We start from the raw sequence: 27,077 nt of genomic DNA, 5'->3' as shown, positions 1-27,077 counted from the left end.
GTGTGGAGTTTGCACATTCTCCCCGCATCTATGGGGGTTTCCTCCGGATACTTCAGCCTCCTCTCACAGTCCAAAGATGTGCAGCTTAGGTGGATTGGCCAAGATAAATTATCCCTTTGTGTATAAAGATGTGCAGGCTAGGTGGTGTTGCAGAGTGGGCCTAGGTATGGTGCTCTTCTGGAAGGTCAGTGCAGACGTGATGGGCTGAATGGCCTCCTTCTGCACTTTAGCGTTATGAATGTTGTGTTTCTGGAAGGAAAAGGCTGGGTCTAGATTAACAGAAACTGTTTGGGCTCCTTCTGTGTTGTATTTTCTATGCATTTGCAATTATTGCCTTCCTTGTGTGCAAAAAAGGCCGAGCAGACCAGGATAACAACTTATATTGAACGATGAATCCAATTGACTCCTTACCAAGCACATGGTTAGTAGTAAACAATCAAAGTTCCGACTTAGAGGTTATATGGCATCCACCATCCATTCGGATCATATAAACTAAATGAAAATGAACAACTAAAAAAAGTATACTGCATTCAGAGTTACTTTAAAAAAAGTCCTTTAAATAATTATTCTTGGAAAATAGAGATTTGCACTGGAGGGAAAAGTTGTAAGTGTCTTTTGGAATACAAATCTAATTCTTTCAAATAACATTTTGAGACTGCCCCAAAGATGTGCGCAGCAGAAGCTTAATACAAGAAACGCTCCATTGTAAATTGAAACCACAGACTCGAAAAGAGAAGCAAAGCAGCAGGTTTCCAAGTCTGCTCGGGCAGGTAAACTCCAGAGGAAAGGAGGGGGGAAGAGTTACACTTCCAAACGAACAAAGTTAAACAGTTAAAAGACTGGTCTCAGATCTCCATTTCAGAATACAGCAAATGTCCATTCAATTATTCCTCCTGTTTAATACTTTTCTGAATCTTTTAGCTGTTCCTTAAACTCCCAAAGGGTTTGAATCGCCGATCGCGTATCCCCTTCGCTGATTTGTAAATAAAACGATCCTAAGAAAAGGCGGGGTGGATTTCTGTTCCGAGTCCTTTGGATTCGCAAATGTTATTTTTATTCCTGAGAAACTTATGTGCGGGCGGGAGGACATCGCCAAAGATAGGGAAAGGCAACAGACGAAGGGAGGGAATAAATTAAATGGAGGCTACGTAATGGGAAGCTTGACTTTTAAAAGCTTATAGATTCCAGGAGGAGCTGGGACTTGAGGAGATAAAGCGTTGCCGAATTTCGAGGTGCTGGGAAAGGATGAATTGGAGTGGAGTAGGGCAAAGAGATCAATCTCGACACTAATACAGCGAGAATGCAATGAGGACGAAGAAGATGGAAGAGGGGGTAGTTAGATGTTAAGGAGAAGCAAACGATTAAAGTTCAGAGGAGCACGAAACATTGATGAGTTGTGTGGTACATAGAGATTTTAGATATATACGAATCAGCCCCAGACACATTGTATCCCTGTGTTAGCGTGGCATTGTGTCCAAGAGGCGCCAGGCGATCCTCTCCAGAGCGGGAGAAAGTGTTAAGGTTTTCTAGAATTAACACTGGTGGGGAAGATGATCAAAAGAATGAAGTAAAGATCTGAGCATTCACGATTGCATTGCGTAGGTGAGGTTGCTATGGTTACACGGCCTTGCATTTTAGCCTGAGATCCAGCCCGGGTTTTGCACTGATCTTTTGTAGCTGGAATTCAAGCTTTTTTTCCTCCCATAGAGTAAGCAGCGAGTCCCGGGATTCGCATTTGCAGAGGGAGCTGCTCTGGGAGGATATCAGTGGAAGAAAGTTTTTCTTGTGCATTTTGTTTATACGTGAAGGGAAACTTGAAAAAGGCTTGCAGTTGGAAAGATTGAATTGAGGGTTTTTTTTTTGCGGGGGGGGGGGGGGGGGAGGGTGTGAGCAGCATTTTTTCAGAGGGGGAGTTTGTGGTAGAGTTTGAAGAAAGTTTTTTTTGCGCATTCAGATCCCCCCCCCCCCCTTCATCATGGCGAGAGGGAGCCGTGGATGTGTGGAAATGGGAGCTGGACATTCCGCATGGGTCCCGGCGATGGCAGCATCTCAGCGGGCCCGCAGTACCGATCCATCCTGCTCTGTGAGCTCTCTCCTCGCCGCCCTGATCTCCCTTCTCCTGCTCTCCTCACCCGGATCCGCTGCCCCCTCAGAATCGGGAGACTTCGCTATCCTGGACGAGGCGCAGGTTCTTGCGAATCAGATGCGAGTCCTAGCTACAAGCGAGCTTGGAGTCTTCAACATGCAGGTAAGAACATGCTTTTCCTCTGGTGATGGTCCCAGTTCCCTGGGATCCTGTCTGCAAACAAAAAAAAACACCTGGATGAGGCATCCTCGGCCAAAGCAATTGATTTTCCAGCTGGGAGAACCTGTTCCTACAACAGTCCAATTTTTGTTTCCTCTAATCTTGGATGCCTCTTGGGACACTGTATCAACCTTGTCGATGAAGATTCCCAGTAAGAATGTATTTGCCTCGCTTAGATAATATGTGAAGTGGTGTATTGGTAGTAATTGTTTGGGCGGGCTGGGTGATGGCGTCTGCTGTCATTGATTCATAACATTGATCTGGAAAAATATGCACCTATTCCAATGCCCCCCCCCCCCCCCATTCTGTTTGTTATCCACCGTTGACTATTCTACTTCCAATCCTGAAACTTTCTCATTCCACTTTCTGTCCAGCCACGTTCAGTGACCCTCTGTTTCTTCACATTCTAACACGTTGTGCTGCTTTTTCCAAGTTGTATATTCATCATTCCCATCCAAGCACCAGATCTCTTTTTTATCTTATTCCAATGTACTATCCCATTTCCAGCCATTATTCCCATAGTCTTCATTTATTTATGACACCCCCCCCTATTGGTTAATCATTTAAATACCAAGATGCTCTGTCTTCATTAAGTCGTCTTTCTTGACTATAGCCCGAGTCGAGAATAGGATTTGCACTTTACATTTTTTAGTCTTGCATCATGCTCCCAGATTGTGGATCATTGATCATTTTGTGCCCCTGACCTGTGGCTTCCCTATTTGATAATCACTGCTGCCTCACAGCTCCAGGGTCCTGGGTTCAATTCCGGCCTCGGGTGACTGTCTGTGTGGAGTTTGCACTTTCTCCCTGTGTCTGCGGGGGTTTCCTCTGGATGCTCCAGTTTCCTCTCACAGTCCAAAGATGTGCGCGTTAGGTGGATTGGCCAGGCTAAAAATGCCCCTTGGTGTCCAAAAGGTTAGCTGGGGTTACTGGGTTACGGGGAAGGAGGTTACTGGGTTACAGGGTGGAAGTGTGGGCTTAAGTAGGGTGCTGTTTCCAAGGACCAGACTCAATGGGCCAAATGGCCTCCTTCTGCAATATACATTCTATGGTTCTATAGGCTTCACATTGGTGATGGGATTGAAGAGATGTTTGTTTTCGGAGTGTCTGTAGAATATTTCAGTAGTTCAGTTCTGATCATTTGCACATTTCCTCCGGAATCATGCCATGAAACCATTAACTTCGTAATCTCAATAAAATACCGTGATGATTAGTTTTTAATGCAAATATGTTTTGAATTGTTTTGAAATGTTTCACGGTGCTTTGTTGCTCACTCCAAGAGACAATATCAAGGTTACAATGTTCATTTTTGTTTCTTTTCCCTGCTCAGATACACCCTTGACAAATGTGAGGATGGATGGTATTTTAACTCTGTGTGGGGCTGACAAAAGGTGAAAGCAAATGGGCTTGGCAGTCAAGGGGGTGTTAAATATGCTCAGATTGTGTGCCCCTTTGAGATGTGAAAAGGTTTTGTCTTGGTGGGTGGGGAACTTGATGACCTCTATAGCCCTTCTGTTCATTGTTTTTGTTGTTTATGGGTTAGGCTCCAGTAATTTTTTTATCATTCATATAATAAAGATGAGCTTGAGTTACCCCAATTACTTTGGCGGTCAGTTTATCTGATGTGGTATTAAAGACCAGGAAATTCCAGATTTGATCCCTGGCCTCTATGCAGTTGGCTGATTACAGGAGGAAGGGGAAGTGAGGGGGAGTTCAGAGAGTTGCTCAGTGCTTCAAAGCTAGGGAGTCATATCAGCTGGGTTCTAGCATCTAGCTGCTATCCAGTCACCGCAGTTGGCAAGTGTGTGGGTGTTGGATAGGGATAGCCATGTTTCTGATGCCCTGTAATCATAGCTTTTTGACCAGCTTGCATGGTAGAATTGTACCACAATAAGGATAAGCACCTTCCAAAAGGAGGTGTATTTATTTTTCTCACTCTCTTCAAATTTGCCTGCATGGAATGGAGCCATTGAGGGAAGCTTGTAGCGCATGGCCTATATTTCTGACTTCAGTGATCCACATAGTATCATTTTCCTTTTTGTCTGTTTCCCTGAGACCGTTAATTTATAAATTGCCTAATGCAAGAGATTATAAATGAAGCTCTGTTCAAATGTATTTAACCAAGTACCTAAGGATAGCATATTTCTTTTGACAAGTTGTCATACTAAAAGCCATAGTCCATTTGGATTTCTTCAAATGTTTGTGGAAGTCGCAAGATATGACACAAGATGTCACAAGGGCGGAATGGTGGCACACTGCTGCCTGACAGCACCAGGGACCCAGGTTCAATTCCAGCCTTGGGTGACTGTCTGTGAAGTTTGCACTTTCTCCCCATGTCTGTGTGGGTTTCCTCCAGTAGCAGCATTTTCCTTCCACAGTCCAAAGATGTGCAGGTTAAGTGGCCATGCTAAATTTCCCCTTAGTATTCAAAGGTATGCAGGTTAGGTGGGATTACGGGGATAGGAAGGGGGAGTTGGCCTCGGTAAGGTACTCTTTCAGAGAGTTGATACAGACTCGATGGGCCGAATGGCCTCCTTCTGCTGTAGAAATTATACTTCCTATAAATTATACTTATTTATACAGGCTATTGTTGTACTTAATTATATAAATAATGGGTTGTAGGAAAGAACCCATAGGATTTGTGTTCTACTTTTAGAATTTAAAAAAAAATGTTTCTACCATTCTACTATAATCTAGAAGTACTGATTGCTGCTGCAAAATGTTTTTTCACGAGCATTGGGAACCTTCTGGTATCTTGCCCAAATGCCATTTTTCATATGCGAGCCTTGGTGTGAGTGTTGCCAAGCTATTTGACTGATAGGGCATCGCAGCCATGCCTTGACCCACTCTTCACCTGGTGCGCACTTAGCAGCAGGGTTTTATGGATAGCAAACAGCGTTGGGAACTGTGAATAATTTTTCCACTCCAGAGTCCAGGATTGCAGCGGGCGTCCTGTTGCACTGGTTGAGCTCAGCTAAATCAAACCAAGAATTGAAACTGGGACCTTTTTTGCATTGAATGGCTCAGCATCGCATTAGTTGGTGCATTTATTCAGAAAAGCCAGTGAGGCAACAATTCCCCCTATTGAAAGGCAAGTTTACAACGCCGGTACAATCCATGGTTAAGTTTCTCCATAAATGGCCCAGCATTAGAGAGGGTGCAGAAAAGCTTCATAAATGGTTCCAGGGATGAGAAATCCAGTCATATAGAGAGATTGGAGAAGCGAAGGTCACGAGGAGATTTGATTGAGGTATTCAGAATCATGATGGGTCTGGACAGAGTAGAAACTGTTCCCACTGATGGAAAGATCGAAAATGAAAGGGCACAGATTTAAGGCAATTGGCAAAAGAAACAATGGAGACGTGAGGTGAAACTCCTTCGTGCGATAAGTGATTAGGATCTGGAATGCACTGCCCGAGAGTATGGTGGAGGCAGATTCAATCAAAGGAAATTGGGTTATTATCCGAAAAGGAGGAATGTGCAAGGTTATGGGGAGAAGGCGGAGATATGACATTCGATGATATTGCTCACTTGGAGAGCTGGTGCAGTCACGATGGGTTGAATGCCCTTCCTCCGTACTATAACAATTCTGTGATATGATCTGAAACTATATTCTGCTTTAGTCACATATTTGGTTTAAAACCTTGTCAAATGTATGACATTTATGAAAAATATGGTCATATAATTGTTTTTAGAAAAAGTTAAAGTTTTTCCTAATTTTCTACCTTCTACGTGCATTTTGACATGAAATAGCCATAAATTAATTTTATTTGAATTTTGCCAAACTGCACGCACAGTATTAGCCTCGGCATTTTGCCAGTCTGTCTGATTACATCAGAGTTTGAAGAGGGGAGCTGCCCCAATTGCCTTGTTGGCTCACAGGTTACATTATTATTTTGTAATGCACATCAAACTCAACTGTTATTTCTTTGTAATTGATGTCACAATGAAACACAAGTGAATGGCACACAGTTGTTAGTGTAACAACCATGTAAACTGCAGTATCTCAAATTCACTCTGTCTCACTGTGTGTGTTAACTAATCTGAGCTGATGCAGTAGTTAGGGGGGAAAATTGGTATCATCATGTCTGATCCAGGGACAAAACTATCAGCCCATGTTCTAACTTTGATCAATATCCAGCAAACCCTGCTGTGAAGTGAGGAAGGACGCTTGATTAGGATCGGGGTTAGCAGTGCTGAACTCCAGAATCAAATCATTTGACAAACTACATTGTTTTAGATTCCTGCGTGAAGATTGTAAAATTATAAAATGTTACATAAATTTCCTTGAATCCTGTGAAACTGCCCATCAGCTTGAGTCAGTGCAGGGAAGGCAATGGATGGAGATCATCTAGTGGTTATTTCATTTGACCACTGTCTTGTACTTCTTGATGGCTAATTGATGTACCATTGGTGCAGCAACAGATTATCTGTTCTTTTGCTCCCAAGGTTGTGTTACATGAAGGAAGCAGAACAAAGTTGGGTCAGGAGGTCCAGATCCAGTGTCGCTTTTTTGCAGTTTGTGTGGTGATATGGCAAATAGATGAAGAATGCTCCAGTTTCAATCCATGATCTGTGCTGAGCGAGCCACTCATCCTGGGCAATAGAAGGGGAGCAGCAATTGTCATTGGCACGCAGGACAAAATAATGGAAAATTGCTAAAATTTCACTCCTGATCACAATAATTGCTACATCATGACTCTTAATGGAAAGTGTGCATGTCCGTGTGCAAAGAATCCAGCTCAGCTATGATGTTTTGAAGGATGGATTGCCTGTTGACAATCACTGACTAGATTTGTACATGGAATATAGTAATTTGATAATACAGGGTGGCAGGTACTGTGGAAAACATCCCAGGAGAAGGAACGTTTTGAAAAGAGGTTGGGATACATTGGGGAAATAGATTTATGGTGCTTGTCACATAAAAAAATAACAATTCAACAGATAAATGATTGCTGCCTTTAGTGTCGTCCTTGTGTGGTTGGCTTTTAAAATTAGTTTTTAATTAGGAAAGTGAATATTCCCTCTGTTCTTTATTAAGTGTGTGGTACCTTTGAAATAGTGCACACTTCTGTGAATCCTGTGTGGGAGGTAACAGAGGGCAATCTTTTCTGTTGTACATGATTGTCTGTTGGTTGGATTCCAACCATAATGTCATTCCAAGGGGCTATTTTGCCGAATGTCACCATTGACAAAGACTGCAGTTTTTCATCTTATTTCAGCGTGACATTGTTCCATGAAATATATAAAGCAGAATGCGTTCAGCAAGTCCTGGAGGAACAGTGGTTAGAATCCCGGAGCTTGAGAGAATAAATCAGAATTTTAAATCGGGCTTTGAAATGCGACTTCAAAGCACTCCAAAATCACTAATGATGTAAGCAATGTCATATTAGCAAGAGCTGACATTTCACTTCAAACACAGAAAGCACAGCTGTCTGAGGCAGATATTAAAAAATGTATATGCTAGGCAAGGTGGGTGAGCTGATAATTAGGATTATCATTAACAGCCAGCATTCTGAAAGCAGAGCTGCATCTAGTGATGGAAATTTTTCTTTTGGAAATTTACAGCAGAATTATAGTAAAATTATTTGTAAATGAAAAAGGTATTTACTCTTATTCGATGCTTCCTTTAAAACTGCACGAAAGCTGCAAGGTTTGAGGTGGTTTAATTCAATGCCTGAGGTCCTTGTTTTGTTCATCATTATTGGAAACACGACAGTATTGTCATCAAGATTTTGAAAAAATGCAATAGTGAAACCTTGTATTTGAACTGTACCAAGACATTGAACAATATAAGTACAGAATTTTGATAGTCTAGTCTAAACTTGGGTTGTATCGAGAAAGAGCATTTTGAGCAGTGGTACTTGAAATGTAGCCCAGCTCACCTTTACCTTGAGGCTCTTCAGAGACTTATTGCTCTGTGTATCTCTGGGTTTCCATGTTGCTGGAGCTGGGATTCGTTAGTGTTTCATCTGCTTTACTTACTCTCTGGTAAGAGGCAACGGGGAGTATTTAGGAGAACGAGTTATCCTAAGGTTCATGTAACACATAGAATGAAATTGAGCTTACAGCACAGAACTGCCCCATTCAGTGCTCCCTCTATGTTCCACACCAGACTCCTCCCACCTCTCTTCATTACACCGACAGTATATCCTATTATTTCTTTCAGGCTGTGGCTCATTGGGTGACACTTTCACCTCGGAAAGGTGGTGGTGGTGAGGGGGTTGTGGGTTTAAGGGATTTGAGCATATAATCTAGGCTGCCGCTCTCGGCACAGTACTGAGGAAGCGTTGCTTCCTTTTCAGGTGGCTGTAAAATTACCATGACAGTATTTCCGAGAACAGCGGAGTGTTTCTCACTATCCTGATCCAATATTTATTCTCTTAATAACTATTCCTAAAACTGATCATCTGGTCATATTTGTGTTCCAGTTGTAGAACCTTGCTGTTTGTAAATTGGTTGCCATGTTTCCCATATGACAGTGTTGACTATATTTCAAAAGTACCGGTACTCAATTGTTTGTAAAGTGCCTTGGGACTTCCTGAAGTCATGAAAGGTATTATATAAATGCAAGTCATTTTTGTCTTTTTCTCTCCCTCATGCTTATCTAGCATTTCCTTGAATGCATCTACACTGCATGACTCAATTGCTCTTTTGTGGTAGCAAGTTCATTACAACAGTTAAGAACCAGTAGGTTTATTTTCCCTCTTGTGTGAAAGTGCCTGGCCTGCACTTGCAGACAGTTCACAATGGCATCAGTGGAAAGAGTTCACTTTAGAAATCCCAGGTGCAAACTTGTGTCCCATCAATTGACAAGTGTGGCATGTTCTACTATTAGAGAGCCGATCCAGCAAGTAACTGGTTCAGAATCTAGTTGTTAGCAGTAAGTTAGTAATGCTGTCCTGAGATAGACTGCTTGTTGGAACAATTAGAGATGTTGAGTAAGTGCTAATGCACAAGAAGTGGCTCACCAAGCATTAAAGCATGGTGATTTAAGAGTGATGATTTACTCTTTCTGTAGTGTATTGAATACACCAAGTGATCTGCCAATCAAGCTGAGAGATGCAAGTGCAAGGAAAAGAATCACAATGGGCACCAAACCTCATGGGTAGTGCATTTTTTAGGTACAGCACAGGTTAGACACAGAATCATTTGTATTCTGTTATCCCAGAAAACATTTTGAGACAGGCATAACTCATAGAATGTCTAGAGTGCGGAAGGAGGCCATCTGGCCTATCGAGTCTGTGCCAACCCTCCCTGCAAGGGTGCCCGTGGCCCACTGCCTCGCACCATCCCCATAATGCCACCTAACCTTTGGACATATCAAGGGTCAATTTAGCATTGCAAAGTCACCTAACCTGCATATCTTTAGACCGTGGGAGGAAACCGGAGCACCCAGAGGAAACCCACACCGACACAGGAGAAAGTGCAAACTCCACCCAGTCACCCAAGGTCAGAATTGAACCCAGGTCCCTGGCGCTGTGAGGCAGCAAAGCTAACCACTGTGCTAACTCCTGTTGGATGCAGAGTTAAGTGCCCTTTATGATACGCTTTCCGATCAGTTAGATATGGCACTGGATAGGAACAAAACTAAGCAAGCTGCTTCTCATGTTTAAAACCAGCCCAGTCTTTGATCCAATTAACAGCATTTAACTTTTTTTGAGGGTTCTACATAAAATTTGTTTGGATGGTGTCAGTCAAGATATTTTTAAGATCTCAGTGTGATGAACTGACTCTAATTTGAAATAATTGGGCAGCACAGTAGCATAGTGGTTAGCACAATTGCTTCACAGCTCCAGGGTAACAGGTTCGATTCCCGGTTTGGGTCACTGTCTATGCGGAGTCTGCACGTTCTCCCCGTGTGTGCGTGGGTTTACTCTGGGTGCTCCGGTTTCCTCCCACAGTCCAAAGATGTGCAGGTTAGGTGGATTGGCCATGCTAAATTGCTCTTAATGTCCAAAATTGGCCTTAGTGTTGGGTGGGGTTACTGGGTTATGGAATAGGGTGGAGGTGAGGGTGCTCTTTCCAAGAGCCGGTGCAGACTCGATGGGCCGAATGGCCTCCTTCTGCACTGTAAATTCTATGAAATTGGCAATCTCACTCCTAAGAGGGAGCAAGCTGAACAATCTGAAATAATAAACATTTGGTAAGTCAATGCCAAGTTGGTGCAGAGTACTGTTGGAACCAAGTATGGAGCTTACTATTGATAAATCAATTTTTTTTGCATTAAAAATTTGAGTATTTTTAAATTAAGCAACCAATTTAAATAAAGTAGCTCCATTGTTCTCAGTATATTTTAACTTCAGTATTTGCTGAAATGCTGTCATTTACTTATATTTCCATTACCAACCATTTTTTCATTAGTTTATTACAACGCTCGGGTCATTTTGTGCCTATCAGACTGTCCTGAGTATCAGTTGGGTTGGGCTACTCCAAGGGAATTTATTGCTGAGAGAAAGGACTTCCTTTTTGTTGGTTTGAACTCCATTCAAAACCATGTTCTAGAGCAGTAATGAATGTCTGCTCAAACTGTATCTTTTAAAGATGCTGGCTTCTGTGCTGCTTATCAATGCTGCTGAAACAAGCTGCTAGAAGGTCAGTAAAAATGATCACGATTGCTATTCCCTAATTTTATTTTCCTCCCTGTGTGGAAATTCATGAACTCTGTTTGGCCCCCACACTGTGTGACGTGGCTGAGATTGTCAATTGATACCTGTAATCCTCCACCAGGTGAATTAGCAAAAACAACTTGCATTTAGGGAATGGAGATCTAGGCATAGGGAAGGGGCATGGAGATATTAGGTCGTGTGACTGAAAGCTTGGTGCAGAAGAAGATTAAAATATTTGAGGAGAAATAAATGGAGAGATGTTGCAGGAGTTATTGGAGAATATGGCAAACGGGCTGTAAACTGTCTGCAATGTTGGAACTGAGAGAAGGAAGGATGGAATAAAATATCAGTCCGAGGTCTGAATGAAGTCTGCAGAGGGATACAAGGCTGGTGGATGTGGAATGGGACCATTGAGGAACTTGAGAATGAAAATTTTTAATTCAATGTTGGCGAACAGGGAATCAGAATAGTGCAGAAATACAAGTGTGGGGTGTACACAGTTAAGATTGCCTGGTCTGTGGCACTGGAGAGATGAGACTTTTCTCTGCTGATTATAACCGTTGAGTTTTAGATACAGTGGGAAGTGAATGCTAAAGCACAAAACATTGTTCCTATTTTATATTCAGGCTGATAGAGAAGGCAGTCCAAGTTTAATAAAAAAGGATATAGGCGTATGGATTGCCTGTCAGTTGGATCACACTTAGCGGGGTTATTTATCTCTTGCTTCTTTATAACTAATGATATGATCCAACAATGCACCTTAGTGGTAAATGGCAGCCATTTACCATTCAGTGTGCTTTCCCTCCTCAGATATAATTGCTGATGGGTATGGATCCACAGAATCTAACTCTCCTTTAGTATCTGGTGCAACTCTATTCTTCACTTACAAAGTTTAGGCGATCTGTTGATCTGAACCCAGTCTTGTCATTGATATCTTCATGTGTATGCTCCCCAGGAGGGATCACTGAATAATTCTTTTCTGGGGAGCCCCAGCTAACTTCTTCACTCTCGAGCCCAAACGTGCAGATGCTAATTGTGGTGGTGACAGTTTTTGCGCTTGCCTTGAGCTATCTGTCGATAGTAGGCCTCTTCAGTGCTTAAGCATGACTGGTTGCATGTTTTGTAGAGGTGCTTCTGGACTTTGCTCTGTTATTGAGTTATGGGTGTGGCATTGTATGAATTGGGATAATTTGGGGGATGAAAATGATGGTTGGAGGAGGAGAACAGCTACACAAAGTTTTTTAAAATTCCAAAATCCCTATCCGTTTTAATAGAGACTAATAAAGTAACAGGTAATGTGGACCAGCCATGTTAATCATAAAGTCTTTGGGAATAGATGTGGCTTTAAGAATTACAGTGTCAATATTTGGGTTAGGCAGCTTGACACAGCAGAATGAATTGTGAGAAAGGAGGAATGATGTGGAAGTTTTCATTTGGTAGCTTCCATTCTGCTGTACTGATGTTTGGATAATATTTTTAACCAGTTAATATTGGTGTAAATTAACTCTTGCCAGCCCAAGAGTGGTGGCGAAGGTTTTATTTATTAAAAGGTTTTATTTATTAAAATCTAGCAATGGCTGCAAATACAGAATCTATTATTTGTTTTGATTTTCGTGTTTAAAAAAAATAGCAGGCAGCCTCAGAAGGATGTTGTGGTATTTTGTAGGGCTCTTTTCGGCGCAGTGGGGGCCTTTCATTCTTTACCCAATTTCAAAAAAATGTTTATTCATTAAAGCAGTAGCACTGGTGCTACTAACATATTTACAAACAGAGAAAAGTAAAACAGAGCAACTGAAGACGAGAGGTGAGAGCAATGAGATTTTTACTCTGAGCCTGACCATGCACTGGAATAGTTTTTAAATGTTGGATTAACTTGGGCTTCATTGTTGATCAGGATATTAAGGGTTAATCTGAAAATTATACACGTATGCAATTATGTTTGTGATGCATCTCTTACCTACATTTCACTGTGCCCTTGAGGGGACATACCCAGCAGAGCCCCAGTGAAGTGAGTTGGGGAGTGAAATAGAAAGTGGCTCTCCCATATACCAATAATTCATTCAATTTTGGCAGAGATTTGGAAGCTCAATGAGTACTAAGTACTTGTTGCACATAAACCCAGTTGGGATTTTTTTTTTTAGAAAACATGTATTATATCTTTTAATGTACATTTATAATTTTTTTAGAAGTAGTCTTACAATTCCTCTACATAAAGATTAAACGATTGCTGAAAAATGCAGCTGTCCTAACAAATGGATATTTTAAACCAGTTTCGTGGGCAGTGCAGTAGCACAAGTGGCTGGCACTGTGGCTTCTCAGTGGCAGGGTCCCAGGTTTGATTCCCCGCTGGATCACTGTCTGTGCGGAGTCTGGACGTTCTCCCCGTGACTACGTGGGTTTCCTCCAGGTGCTCCGGTTTCCTCCCACAGTCCAAAGACGTGCAGGTTAGGTGGATTGGCCATGCTAAATTGCCCTTAGTGTCCAAAAAAGGTTAGGAGGGGTTATTGGGTTACGGGGATAGGGTGGAAGTGAGGGTTTAAGTGGGTTGGTACAGACTTGATGGGCCGAATGGCCTCCTTCCGCACTGTATGTTCTATGTACAATTCCAGTTCACCAAACTTCCTTCTGTTCAGAGGGATTTCTGAGCTGGCCCTGGTCATCTTGATTGATGTGTGAAATATTTGCCACTTTTCAACTATCCTGCACTGATCATCCAGTAACTGCTTATAAGACCTATTTTTCCACAATAAAATGTTAAAATTGCTTTTTCCCTCAATTGCTTAACGTTACAATGTGATCTGTTGCAAGCTTCCAGACTGATGAGCATGGGTTGGAATATCAGATGTAGCCTTTGACAGCTACTGCAGTTGCAGTTGGGAGTAGAGTCTTGCGAAAGCACTGCCCCCAATCTGCCACGATTACCCAGTGTTTTTCTCATTGCTCCTTTGTTACTACTGTGTTTAGTTTGCAAACTGCTTTTCAGAAATGACTTGAGAGTGGCCATTTTATGCATAATTTAAAAAAAAGCTTCCAGTGACTCCTTGAGTTCCCACCTAAGTTCCATGAATGGAGAATGTCACTAGAACACAAGCAATCATTTAGAACATAAGAACATAAGAACTAGGAGCAGGAGTAGGCCATCTGGCCCCTCGAGCCTGCTCCGCCATTCAATGAGATCATGGCTGATCTTTTGTGGACTCAGCTCCACTTTCCGGCCCGAACACCATAACCCTTAATCCCTTTATTCTTCAAAAAACTATCTATCTTTATCTTAAAAACATTTAATGAAGGAGCCTCTACTGCTTCACAAGGCAAGGAATTCCATAGATTCACAACCCTTTGGGTGAAGAAGTTCCTCCTAAACTCAGTCCTAAATCTACTTCCCCTTATTTTGAGGCTATGCCCCCTAGTTCTGCTTTCACCCGCCAGTGGAAACAACCTGCCCGCATCTATCCTATCGATTCCCTTCATAATCTTATATGTTGTAAGATCCCCCCTCATCCTTCTAAATTCCAACGAGTACAGTCCCAGTCTACTCAACCTCTCCTCGTAATCCAACCCCTTCAGCTCTGGGATTAACCTAGTGAATCTCCTCTGCACACCCTCCAGTGCCAGTACGTCCTATCTCAAGTAACGAGACCAAAACTGAACACAATACTCCAGGTGTGGCCTCACTAACACCTTATACAATTGCAGCATAACCTCCCTAGTCTTAAACTCCATCCCTCTAGCAATGAAGGACAAAATTCCATTTGCCTTCTTAATCACCTGTTGCACCTGAAAACCAACTTTCTGCGACTCATGCACGAGCACACCCAGGTCTCTCTGCACAGCAGCATGTTTTAATATTTTATCATTTAAATAATAATCCCTTTTGCCGTTATTCTTACCAAAATGGATAACCTCACATTTGTCAACATTGTATTCCATCTGCCAGACCCTAGCCCATTCACTTAGCCTGTCCAAATCCCTCTGCAGACTTCCAGTATCCTCTGCACTTTTTGCTTTACCACTTATCTTAGTGTCGTCTGCAAACTTGGACACATTGCCCTTGGTCCCCAACTCCAAATCATCTATGTAAATTGTGAACAGCTGTGGGCCCAACACTGATCCCTGAGGGAAACCACTAGCTACTGATTGCCAACCAGAGAAACACCCATTAATCCCCACTCTTTGCTTTCTATTAATTAATCAATCCTCTATCCATGCTACTACTTTCCCCTTAATGCCATGCATCGTTATCTTATGCAACAACCTTTTTGTGGCACCTTGTCAAAGGCTTTCTGGAAATCCAGATATACTACCTCCATTGGCTCCCCGTTATCTACCGCACTGTTAATGTCCTCAAAAAATTCCACTAAATTAGTTAGGCATGACCTGCCCTTTATGAACCCATGCTGCGTCTGTCCAATGGGACAATTTCCATCCAGATGCCTCGCTATTTCTTCCTTGATGATAGATTCCAGCATCTTCCCTACTACCGAAGTTAAGCTCACTGGCCTATAATTACCCACTTTCTGCCTACCTCCTTTTTTAAACAGTGGTGTCACGTTTGCTAATTTCCAATCCGCCGGGACCACCCCAGAGTCTAGTGAATTTTGGTAAATTATCACTCGTGCATTTGCAATTTCCCTAGCCATCTCTTTTAGCCCTCTGGGATGCATTCCATCAGGGCCAGGAGACTTGTCTACCTTTAGCCCCATTAGCTTGCCCATCACTACCTCCTTGGTGATATCAATCCTCTCAAGGTCCTCACCTGTCATAGCCTCATTTCCATCAGTCACTGGCATGTTATCTGTGTCTTCCACTGTGAAGACCGACCCAAAAAACCTGTTCAGTTCCTCAGCCAGTTCCTCATCTCCCATTATTAAATCTCCCTTCTCATCCTCTAAAGGACCAATATTTACCTTAGCCACTCTTTTTTGTTTTATGTATTTGTAGAAACTTTTACTATCTGTTTTTATATTCTGAGCAAGTTTACTCTCATAATCTATCTTACTCTTCTTTATAGCTTTTTTAGTAGCTTCCTGTTGCCCCCTAAAGATTTCCCAGTCCTCTAGTCTCCCACTGATCTTTGCTACTTTGTATGTTTTTTCCTTCAGTTTGATACTCTCCCTTATTTCCTTAGATATCCACGGTCGATTTTCCCTCTTTTTACCGTCCTTCCTTTTTGTTGGTATAAACCTTTGCTGGGCACTGTGAAAAATCACTTGGAAGGTTCTCCACTGTTCCTCAACTGTTTCACCATAAAGTCTTTGCTCCCAGTCTACCTTAGCTAGTTCTTCTCTCATCCCATTGTAATCTCCTTTGTTTAAGCACAAAACACTTGTGCTTGATTTTACCTTCTCACCCTCCATCTGTATTTTAAATTCCACCATATTGTGATCGCTCCTTCCGAGAGGATCCCTAACTATGAGATCCTGAATCAATCCTGTCTCATTACACAGGACCAGATCTAGGACCGCTTGTTCCCTCGTAGGTTCCATTACATACTGTTCGAGGAAACTATCGCGGATACATTCTATAAACTCCTCCTCAAGGCTGCCTTGACCGACCTGGTTAAATCAATCAACATGTAGATTAAAATCCCCCATGATAACTGCTGTACCATTTCTACATGCATCTGTTATTTCTTTGTTTATTGCCTGCCCCACCATAATGTTACTATTTGGTGGCCTATAGATTACTCCTATCAGTGACTTTTTCGCCTTACTATTCCTGATTTCCACCCAAATGGATTCAACCTTATCCTCCATAGCACCGATGTCATCCCTTACTGTTGCCCGGATGTCATCCTTAAATAACAGAGCTACACCACCTCCCTTACCATCCACTCTGTCCTTCCGAAAAGTTTGATACCCTCGGATATTTAACTCCCAGTCGTGACCATCCTTTAACCATGTTTCAGTAATGGCCACTAAATCATAGTCATTCACGATGATTTGCGCCATCAACTCATTTACCTTATTCCGAATACTACGAGCATTCAGGTAAAGTACACTTATGTTGGCTTTTTTACCTCTGTTCTTAATCTTAACACCTCGATCAGTAACCTCTCCTAAGTTATATTTCCTCTTAACCTTTCTCCAAATTTTCCTTGTCGTCGAACCCACATCTTCCTGTAACAACCTGCCGCATCGCTTACCATTAATGTTTTCACTTCCCGTTTTATTTCTTTTAGTATTCCTGGTCCTATTCACTGAGCTCCCCTCAGTCACTGTACCTTGTACTGTCGTCCTTTTTGATTTTTGACTATGGCTTCTCTGCCTTACACTTTCCCCCTTACTGCCTTTTATTTCTGTCCCTGTTTTACTACCTTCCAACTTCCTGCATCGGTTCCCATCCCCCTGCCACATTAGTTTAAACTATCCCCAAGAGCTCTAGCAAACACCCCCCCAGGACATCGGTTACAGTCCTGCCCAGGTGCAGACCGTCCGGTTTGTACTGGTCCCACCTCCCCCAGAATCGGTTCCAATGTCCCAGGAATTTGAATCCCTCCCTCTTGCACCATCTCTTGAGCCACGCATTCATCCTCTCTATCCTGACATTCCTACTCTGACTAGCTCGTGGCACTGGTAGCAATCCTGAGATTACTACCTTTTGAGGTCCTACTTTTTAGTTTAACTCCTCGCTCCCTAAATTCAGCTTGTAGGACCTCGTCCCGTTTTTTACCTATATCGTTGGTGCCTACGTGCACCACGACAGCTGGCTGTTCACCCCCCCCCCCCCCAGAATGTCCTGCAGCCGCTCCGAGACATCCTTGACCCTTGCACCAGGGAGGCAACATACCATCCTGGAGTCTCGATTTCGTCCGCAGAACCGCCTGTCTATTCCCCTTACAATTGAGTCCCCTATCACTATAGCCCTGCCATTCTTCTTCCTGCCCAGCTGCGCAGCAGAGCCAGCCACGGTGCCATGAACCTGGCTGCTGCCGCCTTCCCCTGGTGAGCCATCTCCCTCAACAGTATCCAAAGCGGTATATCTGTTTTGCAGGGAGATGACCGCAGAGGACACCTGCACTGCCTTCCTACTCTTGCTCTGTCTTTTGGTCACCCATTTACTATCTCCCTCAGTACCTTTCACCTGCGGTGTGACCAACTTGCTAAACGTGCTATCCACGACGTCCTCAGCATCGCGGACGCTCCAAAGTGAGTCCATCCGCAGCTCCAGAGCCGTCAAGCGGTCTAACAGGAGCTGCAACTGGACACACTTCTTGCACGTGAAGGAGCCAGGGACAGTGGATGTGTCCCTGAGCTCCCACATCGCACACGAGGAGCATGACACGGGTCTGAGATCTCTTGCCATGTCTTAAACCTTTGGTTAACTTGAACAATTTCAATTTCCCCCCCAAAAAATTTAACTAAATAAATAAACAATGAAGAAAAAAATATATATACACCAATGAAAAGAAACAGAAAAACAGAAACACTACTTACCAGTCACAAAAAGCACTTCCTCCCCACCCAGCTTCGAATTCCCACCTCGATTCAAATTCCCAAACTCACTCTTTGCTGTCTCACTCCTGGCTGTCTTCTCTGTCTCACTGGGAGAACTCACTCTTTTCTAAGACTAAGTCTAGTGGCAGGGTCAGGGACAGGGACATGGAGTGTTTCTCACTGTGGAAGCCTGTGGGAAAACATGCCAAATATTCCAGTCCCGACCTAATTGACTATGCAGCTAGGTGTTTTGCGCCGTATTCAGTGACAGGGCAGGCCTGATGGTGCCATATTGAAAAGGCGCCCAACATAACTGACCCAGTATTGAAGAAAGAAGGTGGAACTCCTGAAAATGAAGATGGAGCTCCAGCAGCATTCTGAGGCTAGAAAATGGACTCACTCCCAAGGTGCCAAATCTGGAAGGCTGGAAGGTGCACCTGCAGGTGTCCCTTCTCTTCTCTCCTGGTCCAGGGTGGCCTCCGTCTTCCACTCTGAACTGCAGAGGCAGCCAGGCATGGTTTTGATGAGCCCTGACATCTGTATGCCACATTGTTCCAAATGTGTTTTGCATGGGCATATTTTCCCACTGGCGCCACCGAGAATTAGATGTCTAGGTGTGGGGGGTCGGATCTTCATCTGCATCCCAAAAGCCTTCAGCGGGTTTTGTAATCTGCCATGGTGGGCACCAGCGGAATTTCCTGCTGTAAATTCACACCGATGTGAAACCAATGTCTGGTACTCCAGCCGAATTCCAGACCCACCCACCCCCAAACCCAACAGCTGGCGGTTGGGTGAATTCTGCCCACTGTTTTAAAAAGGTTTGACTGGGAGATACAACAGACACTATCTAACCAAAATAAAATAGAGTCCGTCATGTGCATTGGGAATGACCCCAATATCTAGCGGCACTCTGTCTTGTTTTTGTGCCCCAGCGGGGAATACAGCCCGAGACTGCACTCAGTGTTATTTACTGCATTAAGGAGCTCCGAGGAAGAGATTGGGTTGCCATTTTTAAATGTGCCCAGATTCTCTCCCCCCCCCCCCCCCCCCCCCCCAAACTCACCTGTTGGGAGCCCCATGAACCCCACCACGTATAGGCAGGGCAGCACTGGGCCCGATCCCCAGTGCAGACAAAATGTCAGCCTGGCACCTGAGCAGTGCCACCCTGGTGCCAGTCTGGCAATGCCAAGGTGCTCAGATGGAAATATCAGTGCCCAGGTGCCACCCTGCCCAGAGTCCGAACACCCGGGAGGGCCTCCGACCGTCTGAGAGACTGAAAGATCTACCATGCGGTTTCAGTAGCACTTTGCGATTACTAGAACTCAGTAGAAATTTAAGTTAAAACTTCTCGGGTGCAAATAAGAATTGTTTATTTGTCTTCTATTGATTACAATTGAAAGTCATTTAAAAGGCAATTCGCAGACAATTTGAAGCTTTCAAAGAATCACAGAAATGATCTTCTTGCTTGGGCAAACAGCTCGCAATAACTTTAGAAGTTAAAGTCTGAAAATGAAATATGAAGACAGGGAGACAGTGAATAGTTCAGATCAAAGTATAGATGATTCGTGAAGGTGAGAGACATCCAGCTAATGATCCAGCTCCAGCTAAAAATGGCCTTCCGAAACTTCACAGTTATATTGTATCATATCTGTCTGTAGCCATCTAATTACACCCCAATATAATCATAATTGGTTTTGGTTAGACTCAAACACATCTGATTTGACGGCAAGCCGTCCATCTTTAATATGCAACATTAGTTTTAATTGTTTCGTGTCTGCATACTTGTGTATGTTAAGGAATGCGATATTGCGCTGTTATCAAGACCAGTTTGAACTGGTCTTTTGCTGACTTAGCTGTTGTAACAATAGAGCCTTCATGTTTACTGTATTGTTGCTATGCTGTTGCTATAGAGCCTGCCCTGTCCTTGGACACTGTCTTGAAAAATGTATTCGTTAGTTCAGTTAAAGTGTTTGTTTTAATCTCTACTGCTTTTGCATGTATCAAGTTCTTTTTGTGTTTCTGTTGTTTTTATGTTGTACTGTTTTACTAGAATAATGGAACTTAGTAAAACGAATTACGCTGTGTTATGCTGTTTTGTAAGCTGTATGTTTTGAGATGACCTGAAGTTATAAGAGTGTTGAAATCCTTAATTTTTAAATGGGTAAAACTGGGGCTTAATCTTTATCCTAAATAGCATTCTTTTGCCTATCGGGTGTGTTAGGAAATAGTTGACTTCTACAGAGAACCCCCCCCCCCCCCATCTCCCCCAAGTACTGTTCCTTCCAGTCCCCATTTCTGGGGACTAGTACTGAGTGGCGCCTGGCTGGGTCTCTTTGGCGAGGTTGATAGATGCCCGGTGGCTGTTCGATCCAGCGTCGGCATGTTTTTCTTTATAAATTTAGAGTACCCAATTATTTTTTTTCCCAATTAAGGGGCAATTTAGCATGGCCAATCCACCTAACCTGCACATCTTTTGGGTTGTGGGGGTGAAACCCACGTAGACATGGGGAGAATGTGCAAACTCCACACGGACAGTGACCCAGGGCCAGGATTCAAACCTGGTTCCTTAGCGTCGTAGTCCCAGTGCTAACCACAGTGTGCGAGACTGGGCCCCACCCGTTGTGTGCAGGACCCAGATCTCGACATCTCATGAGATATGGTTAGATCACGTGAGGCAAAACGGCCATCCGTGGGAGAGGCCTCTCCCAGGATCAGCTGGCCGCATCCTGCCCCGATTCCCAATATCTTTTATAAGATTAATGATTTTGAGATATTTCAGTAAATTGGTGAGTTATTGAAAGGACTGAGATACATAGGTTTGCAACTCAACATATTTTTAAAAATTAGCTTATTGGTTATTGAGAAACTAATTTTTTAATTAAGATTTAACAGTCGTCTAAAGATATTGGGAAGTAAAAGTGCTTCAGCGAGTTGCGTGCCTGGAGCTTAATATAAAACATCAGCAAAATTATAAGCATGCTGTTGTTTGTAATCTTCAAAGGTCAAAATCCAAATATTGGCTACATTTAACTATTGAAAGGAACTTTTCAAAAATAAGATAAAACAAATTGAAAGTTTCACAAGATCATGCCGATTCTGTCATAGTTTGCAAGTGAGATTATGATTCTAAACATCGGGCAGCACGGTGGCGCAGTGGTTAGCACTGCTGCCTCACTGCGCCAAGGTCCCAGGTTCGATCCCGGCTCTGGGTCACTGTCTGTGTGGAGTTTGCACATTCTCCCCGTGTTTGCGTGGGTTTCGCCCCCAGAGCCCAAAGATGTGCAAGCTAGGTGGATTGGCCACGCTAAATTGCCCCTTAATTGGGAAAAAAATGAATTGGGTGCATTAAATATATTTTTTAAAATGATTCTAAACATCGTTTCCATCTTTTACATTTTAATGTCAATAAAAAGAAGTTTGATTATTTTCAATACAATTGTAAAAAAAATCAAATTGGGAAGGTGTGAGGGAGCCTGAAATCTGTGAATGGTCTTGAGTTTACGGCAATTTCACATTTGGAAAGCAAAGTGTTAATATTGTAAGAGTCAAAGTTGAGTTGAAGGGTGACTTATGAAAACATTTACAGGATTCTTGTTTGTGCAGCGCTGTTGATTTTTGTGCTGGGGTATTGTTTTGGCTGTAAGGTGATATTATTATAGGCCTGATTCAGGAGTGTGTGCTGGACTCCATCTTGAGGACTTTACTTTCCATGATGTACGTTCACAAAACCTATTTAATGAATGCACCAGCTGAGATGAAAAAGCATTTTTTCTTTTCGAATGTTTTCTTTATATTTGGCTGCAGTTCCTGGCGTGATCTTCCAAATCTCTGCTAACGAGAGGGGAAGAAAAAGTTATCTCTGCAAGCTTGACTGGAGAACAATGAGAAATGCTGGGAACTGGGGGATGGGGACCACAAGCTTTGGAATGCAGGGCAATCAGTGCAATTGACACGCACGCATCATGGCATTTGTTATTGCATTTAATTCGCCCCTACTCTCAGCGGTGGCTTTGCATTCAGAATGAGGGATTTACGTAAAGGAGATTAGTTTTTTCATGACAATGGACCCTGAGACTTTTAAATTCCTATAGCTCTCAGTGGGAGCTACTTCTCAAGCCCCAGGTACCTAGCGGCCACAGCCTTCAGTAGTTTGAGCTGTAATTGAGCGCAAAGCTTCAATTATTTGGATAGACATTGAAAAGTCCGTGAAGCTGTGTTTTAGGAAATCTCTTCTCTCTCAAAGGCTCTGACTAATTCTGGTTCTGATCACACAGGTTCCAGTCATCTACCAGTACTTTACCCACATGTCGATTCTTTGATTGCAAACCTGGACTGTATGTGTAGGCAAGCTCATTTATTGCAAGACGTATCACAGTTAAACTCATGTATACACTGTACAGCAGAGGTCATTGGCCAATGTTTAGGTTTATCTATTTTTTTCCATCACAGCCTAAAGATACCAAGGTTGTTGCAGCACCGTTACTTGTTGGCCTAATTTTGATGAACTAATTTAGCGTAGACTGAGAATTGAACCTGAAACTTTGTGGACAAATAATACTGTTTATCTCATTGGTAATCTGCTGCCTTGATAATCTTTCTTGTCTGCAAGGCAACCTGCATTTATCATACAACATGAACGTGTTTGGAAAAAAAAACAATTGGGTAGGACCAAATGCTAGGAATAAAAATAGCCAGAGTGCCATCAGGAAAACAAACACTGTAGCCTTTTAACTTTCACTGCAGTTCGGTTTCAGCTGGGCGTCCTTTGGGTATCAAATTTGCTCTGTGTTTTGCTGGGCACAGTGGGGGTTGGGATGGGGAATGTGGCAGGAACCATGTAAAGTCCCTGCTTTTTACCAATATCTACTACCGTTTATCCATCCCTTGGGGAAAATCTGTGCATGTGAACATCAAGTAAAGAAAGATTTGAATTTATGTTTTCTATGATTCTGTACCCTGCATGAATCAGTGCCTTTATGATATAAGGGGAGAAAATTAGTGATGAAAACAGAGTAGGTTTAGATTTAAAACAAAAGATGCTGGAAACACTCAACAAGTCCCGCAGCATCAGGCAATGGGTTTAGAGTGTTTTTGAAGTCTACTCAATACACCAGTTGCTGCTTGTTGCAACAGTGTGTGCATGACATTTGAGGATGGCAGTGGGGTATGCTGCATTCTGTACATATCGCTTTACAGACATGAACTTTGCAATGTGGCACCCGTATTAGTTTTACGCTCTGTGAAGAATAAAGAGCAAAACAGAATGATAAAGTTACTGCACACAGACATCCAGTCAAGTAATGATGTCCTCCTAGACCTCCCTGTTTTCACGAATTTTCTACTGGAGACCAAATGGAGGTAAAGATAGCTGTAAACAAAAAAATTTAAATTAACTTTGTTTAAGGTGTGCAGGTTTGTGATTACTGAAGTTAGGTGCTCTTATTTGCTACGATGTGTAGAATTAACACTGTTACTGAAGTTGCTTTGGAAACACTCTTGCAATAAGTACAATGTACTGCCAAATCACAATTTTTTAATAGTTTTTAAAAATTGTTATGTATTTGACCTGGCTGGTTGGCATTGAGAAGTCAGATGCAGATCAGTGCGCAGTGGCATTTCTCCAGTATCTTGAGCAAGTGGCCACTTTTCATGTGTAAACTGAGCTGAGTGGCAGGATGCTGTTCTTTTAGTGATAATAACAAGCCAAGTTGTTCATGTCCTCACCTAACATTCACACTTGCGCATCAAGTCATGCCCACTCAGATAATAAACATTTAGTTTCTGGCTGGTTAAGGTGCAGAATGTTGGTACTGGGGGATTGAACAATTTTTCATTTTAGAAACTGGGTGTTGCTACCATGTGCTCCCCAGATGGATAACATGCCACAACACACACCATGCTCCCATCTTGTAACTCAACTCTAATCTCAGTGAGCTACTTTGTTTACATAACTACAATTTTGAATGTTTTACATAACATTAAATTATGTAGGATTTAAAGCATGGAAACCGACTGTTAAATCCAATATGTCGTTGTGCAAGTCTTTTCCCACCTGGATGTGAAGTACTACATAAATTCTTCCCTTTGTCCAAGTTTCTCTCCCATATGAGACACTGCATGCAGTACCACCATTTCCAGAACCTTGGCTTAGGGCAGCGAATAAAACATCCCTTTAATTTACCAGTTTGGGCTGGATCTAAAGGCAAGTCTCAGCTACTGAGCCCACTAAATGGTGCTCTCTCTTCCTATATCTTAAGAAATAGAAAAATAAAGAATAGCATTTTTGGTGGCGTTCTTGACCTGGAAGTTCAAAAGCTCTTTATAGTCAATGAAGTAACATGTGAAGTAATGCAGTATATCCAACTAATAGTGCAATGAGAGCAAAAGCAAGCTGTGTATTTATTTTGATTACATTTCAGCAGTTACTGAAATTAGTTCCTTGGTCTAAAGACCATAAACTATTTGCAGTTGCTTTGCTTTCTTGCAATTGTAATGCTGCAGGTTCACAGTATGCAGGTCTTGGGTAGCCAGTAGCAATGCCAACTTAAACTTGCAGTGTTCATGATTCCAGCGGCCAGGCGCACCCAGTTTAAAAATAAATCTTTCCAATTACTGGCATTGCTGAATCTGGCAAGTTTAGTTTGCTGTTGGCACCATTGGCAACTGGCAGCATTAGCATGACACTAGGTCCATAAGTGGCTAATGTTTCAGTTAACACTGGAGGGAGACTAGAATCAGGCAGCTGATGGTATTACATTTAAACCACTTGAGAACATTGAAAGGTGTCTACCAATGCACTGCTTTAGGAAGCAATCACCTTCTGCATATTAATTTCCCACATTTTATGCTACTCTCTAATTCCCCAACACCTTTGCCGGACAAACTGACCCCTGGCATCGACTGGTAGCAGGTGTACAAACAGTTATTCTTAATTAGTTTCCCTGCTTGCCATTGCAAAGGCATTGTGTTTTTATATATTACTCCCTTTCCCACATCCCACAGCAGTGTGGACAAGGTGAAAGAATCCAGCAGAGTGTAGGAGAGGATATGTGTTGCCACTAGCGTTATCTTTTGCTCAATACTATTCTGCAGCACCACTTTGCCTATTTGAACTCTACACAGTTTTGTCATGAGCACATACATTCTAAATAAGCCTAATAATTTATTTCTGTGTTGTATAGCTCTGAATGTTCTCTCTGGATATAACCCAAGTTTGGTAGTTTATAATTTATAACTGCACTGTTTACGTAAAAATAAATTGCAAACATTGCATTAAACACCCTTTTTAATTTGGTGTTATACTTTAGTTAACTTGCATTTTGGAAATTTTTGATTAGGACTGTCAGAGGATACAGCAGGATTTAGATTGTTTGGAGACTTGGGCGGAGAGATGGCAGATGGAGTTTAATCCGGACAAATGTGAGGTAATGCATTTTGGAAGGTCTAATGAAGGTAGGGAATATACAGTGAATGGTAGAACCCTCGAGTATTGAAAGTCAAAGAGATCTAGGAGTACAGGTCCACAGGTCACTGAAAGTGGCAACACAGGTGGAGAAGGTAGTCAAGAAGGCATACGGCATGCTTGCCTTCATTGGCCGGGGCATTGAGTATAAGAATTGGCAAGTCATGTTGCAGCTGTATAGAACCTTAGTTAGGCCACACTTGGAGTATAGTGTTCAATTCTGGTCGCCACACTACCAGAAGGATGTGGAGGCTTTAGAGAGGGTGCAGAAGAGATTTACCAGAATGTTGCCTGGTATGGAGGGCATTAGCTATGAGGAGCGGTTGAATAAACTCAGTTTGTTCTCACTGGAATGAAGGAGGTTGAGGGGCGACCTGATAGAGGTCTATAAAATTATGAGGGCCATAGACAGAGTGGATATTCAGAAGCTTTTCCCCGGGGTAGAGGGGTCAATTACTAGGGGGCATAGGTTTAAGGTGAGAGGGGCAAGGTTTAGAGTAGATGTACGAGGCAAGTATTTTTACACCGAGGGTAGTGGGTGCCTGGAACTCGCTACCGGAGGAGGTGGTTGAAGCACGGACGATAGTGACATTTAAGGGGCATCTTGACAAATACATGAATAGGATGGGAATAGAGGGATACGGACCCAGGAAGTGTAGAAGATTGTAGTTTAGTCGGGCAGCATGGTCGGCACGGGCTTGGAGGGCCGAAGGGCCTGTTCCTGTGCTGTACATTTCTTTGTTCTTGTACAGGTGTTTCAGACGTCAATCATGCATTATGTCAGGCCACTTGATGATAAGGGAATTTTTAAAAAATAAAGTTAATGGAATGCAGTCCGAATACAACAATAGTATGTTTGGCCTATGGCATTATTTGCTTGCTGGTGTGCTAGCAAAATGTCACTACGTTACCAAACTTTGTTAGACTAGTAGTATTAAAATCATATCATTCCACTTCATTTGATTGTGTGCCATTCTACCACCATATTGTCCTCCAGCTAAGGGTGTCCTTTCAGGTAGGTGTAAGCACCACAATAGACCTATTTTAACACTAGATTTTGATCAGTCGGTAGACCAAAATTGCACATGATGGAGAATCAAATGTTTGAATTATGGAAGAATTTGGGAATGAAAAGGTGAACAAAAATAAGTTTGGCGGGGATTTAATAAATAACTGGTTTGAGATTCAGATTTGGCTGTGATGCCATTCCTGGGGAGAAAGTGCAAACTTCACCCAAGGTCGGAATCTAACCAATTGTTTTAGAA

The 27,077-nt window shown here is 42.6% G+C and overlaps 1 protein-coding gene across 3 annotated transcripts in view; it reads left to right on the top strand.

Moving 5' to 3' along the window:
• The first annotated feature begins 1,074 nt into the window (after positions 1-1,074).
• Positions 1,075-27,077, top strand: part of cachd1 (cache domain containing 1) — a 262,478-nt gene continuing 236,475 nt past the window's right edge. For 2 of the 3 annotated variants that reach the window (XR_011948199.1, XM_072511134.1), the window contains exon 1: positions 1,075-2,248. Coding sequence is in view for 2 of the 3 variants with exons in the window: in XM_072511134.1 (XP_072367235.1) it covers positions 1,976-2,248 (273 nt within the window). In the remaining variant the exon portion in view is untranslated. The remainder of the gene's footprint in view (positions 2,249-27,077) is intronic. The other variant, XM_072511136.1, reaches the window with a different exon arrangement.

The sequence above is a fragment of the Scyliorhinus torazame genome, chromosome 7 (assembly GCF_047496885.1).
Source record: "Scyliorhinus torazame isolate Kashiwa2021f chromosome 7, sScyTor2.1, whole genome shotgun sequence".
Lineage (NCBI taxonomy): Eukaryota > Metazoa > Chordata > Chondrichthyes > Carcharhiniformes > Scyliorhinidae > Scyliorhinus > Scyliorhinus torazame.
Note: the sequence above shows the minus strand (reverse complement) of the source record. Positions and strands in the feature narration are given on the sequence as shown.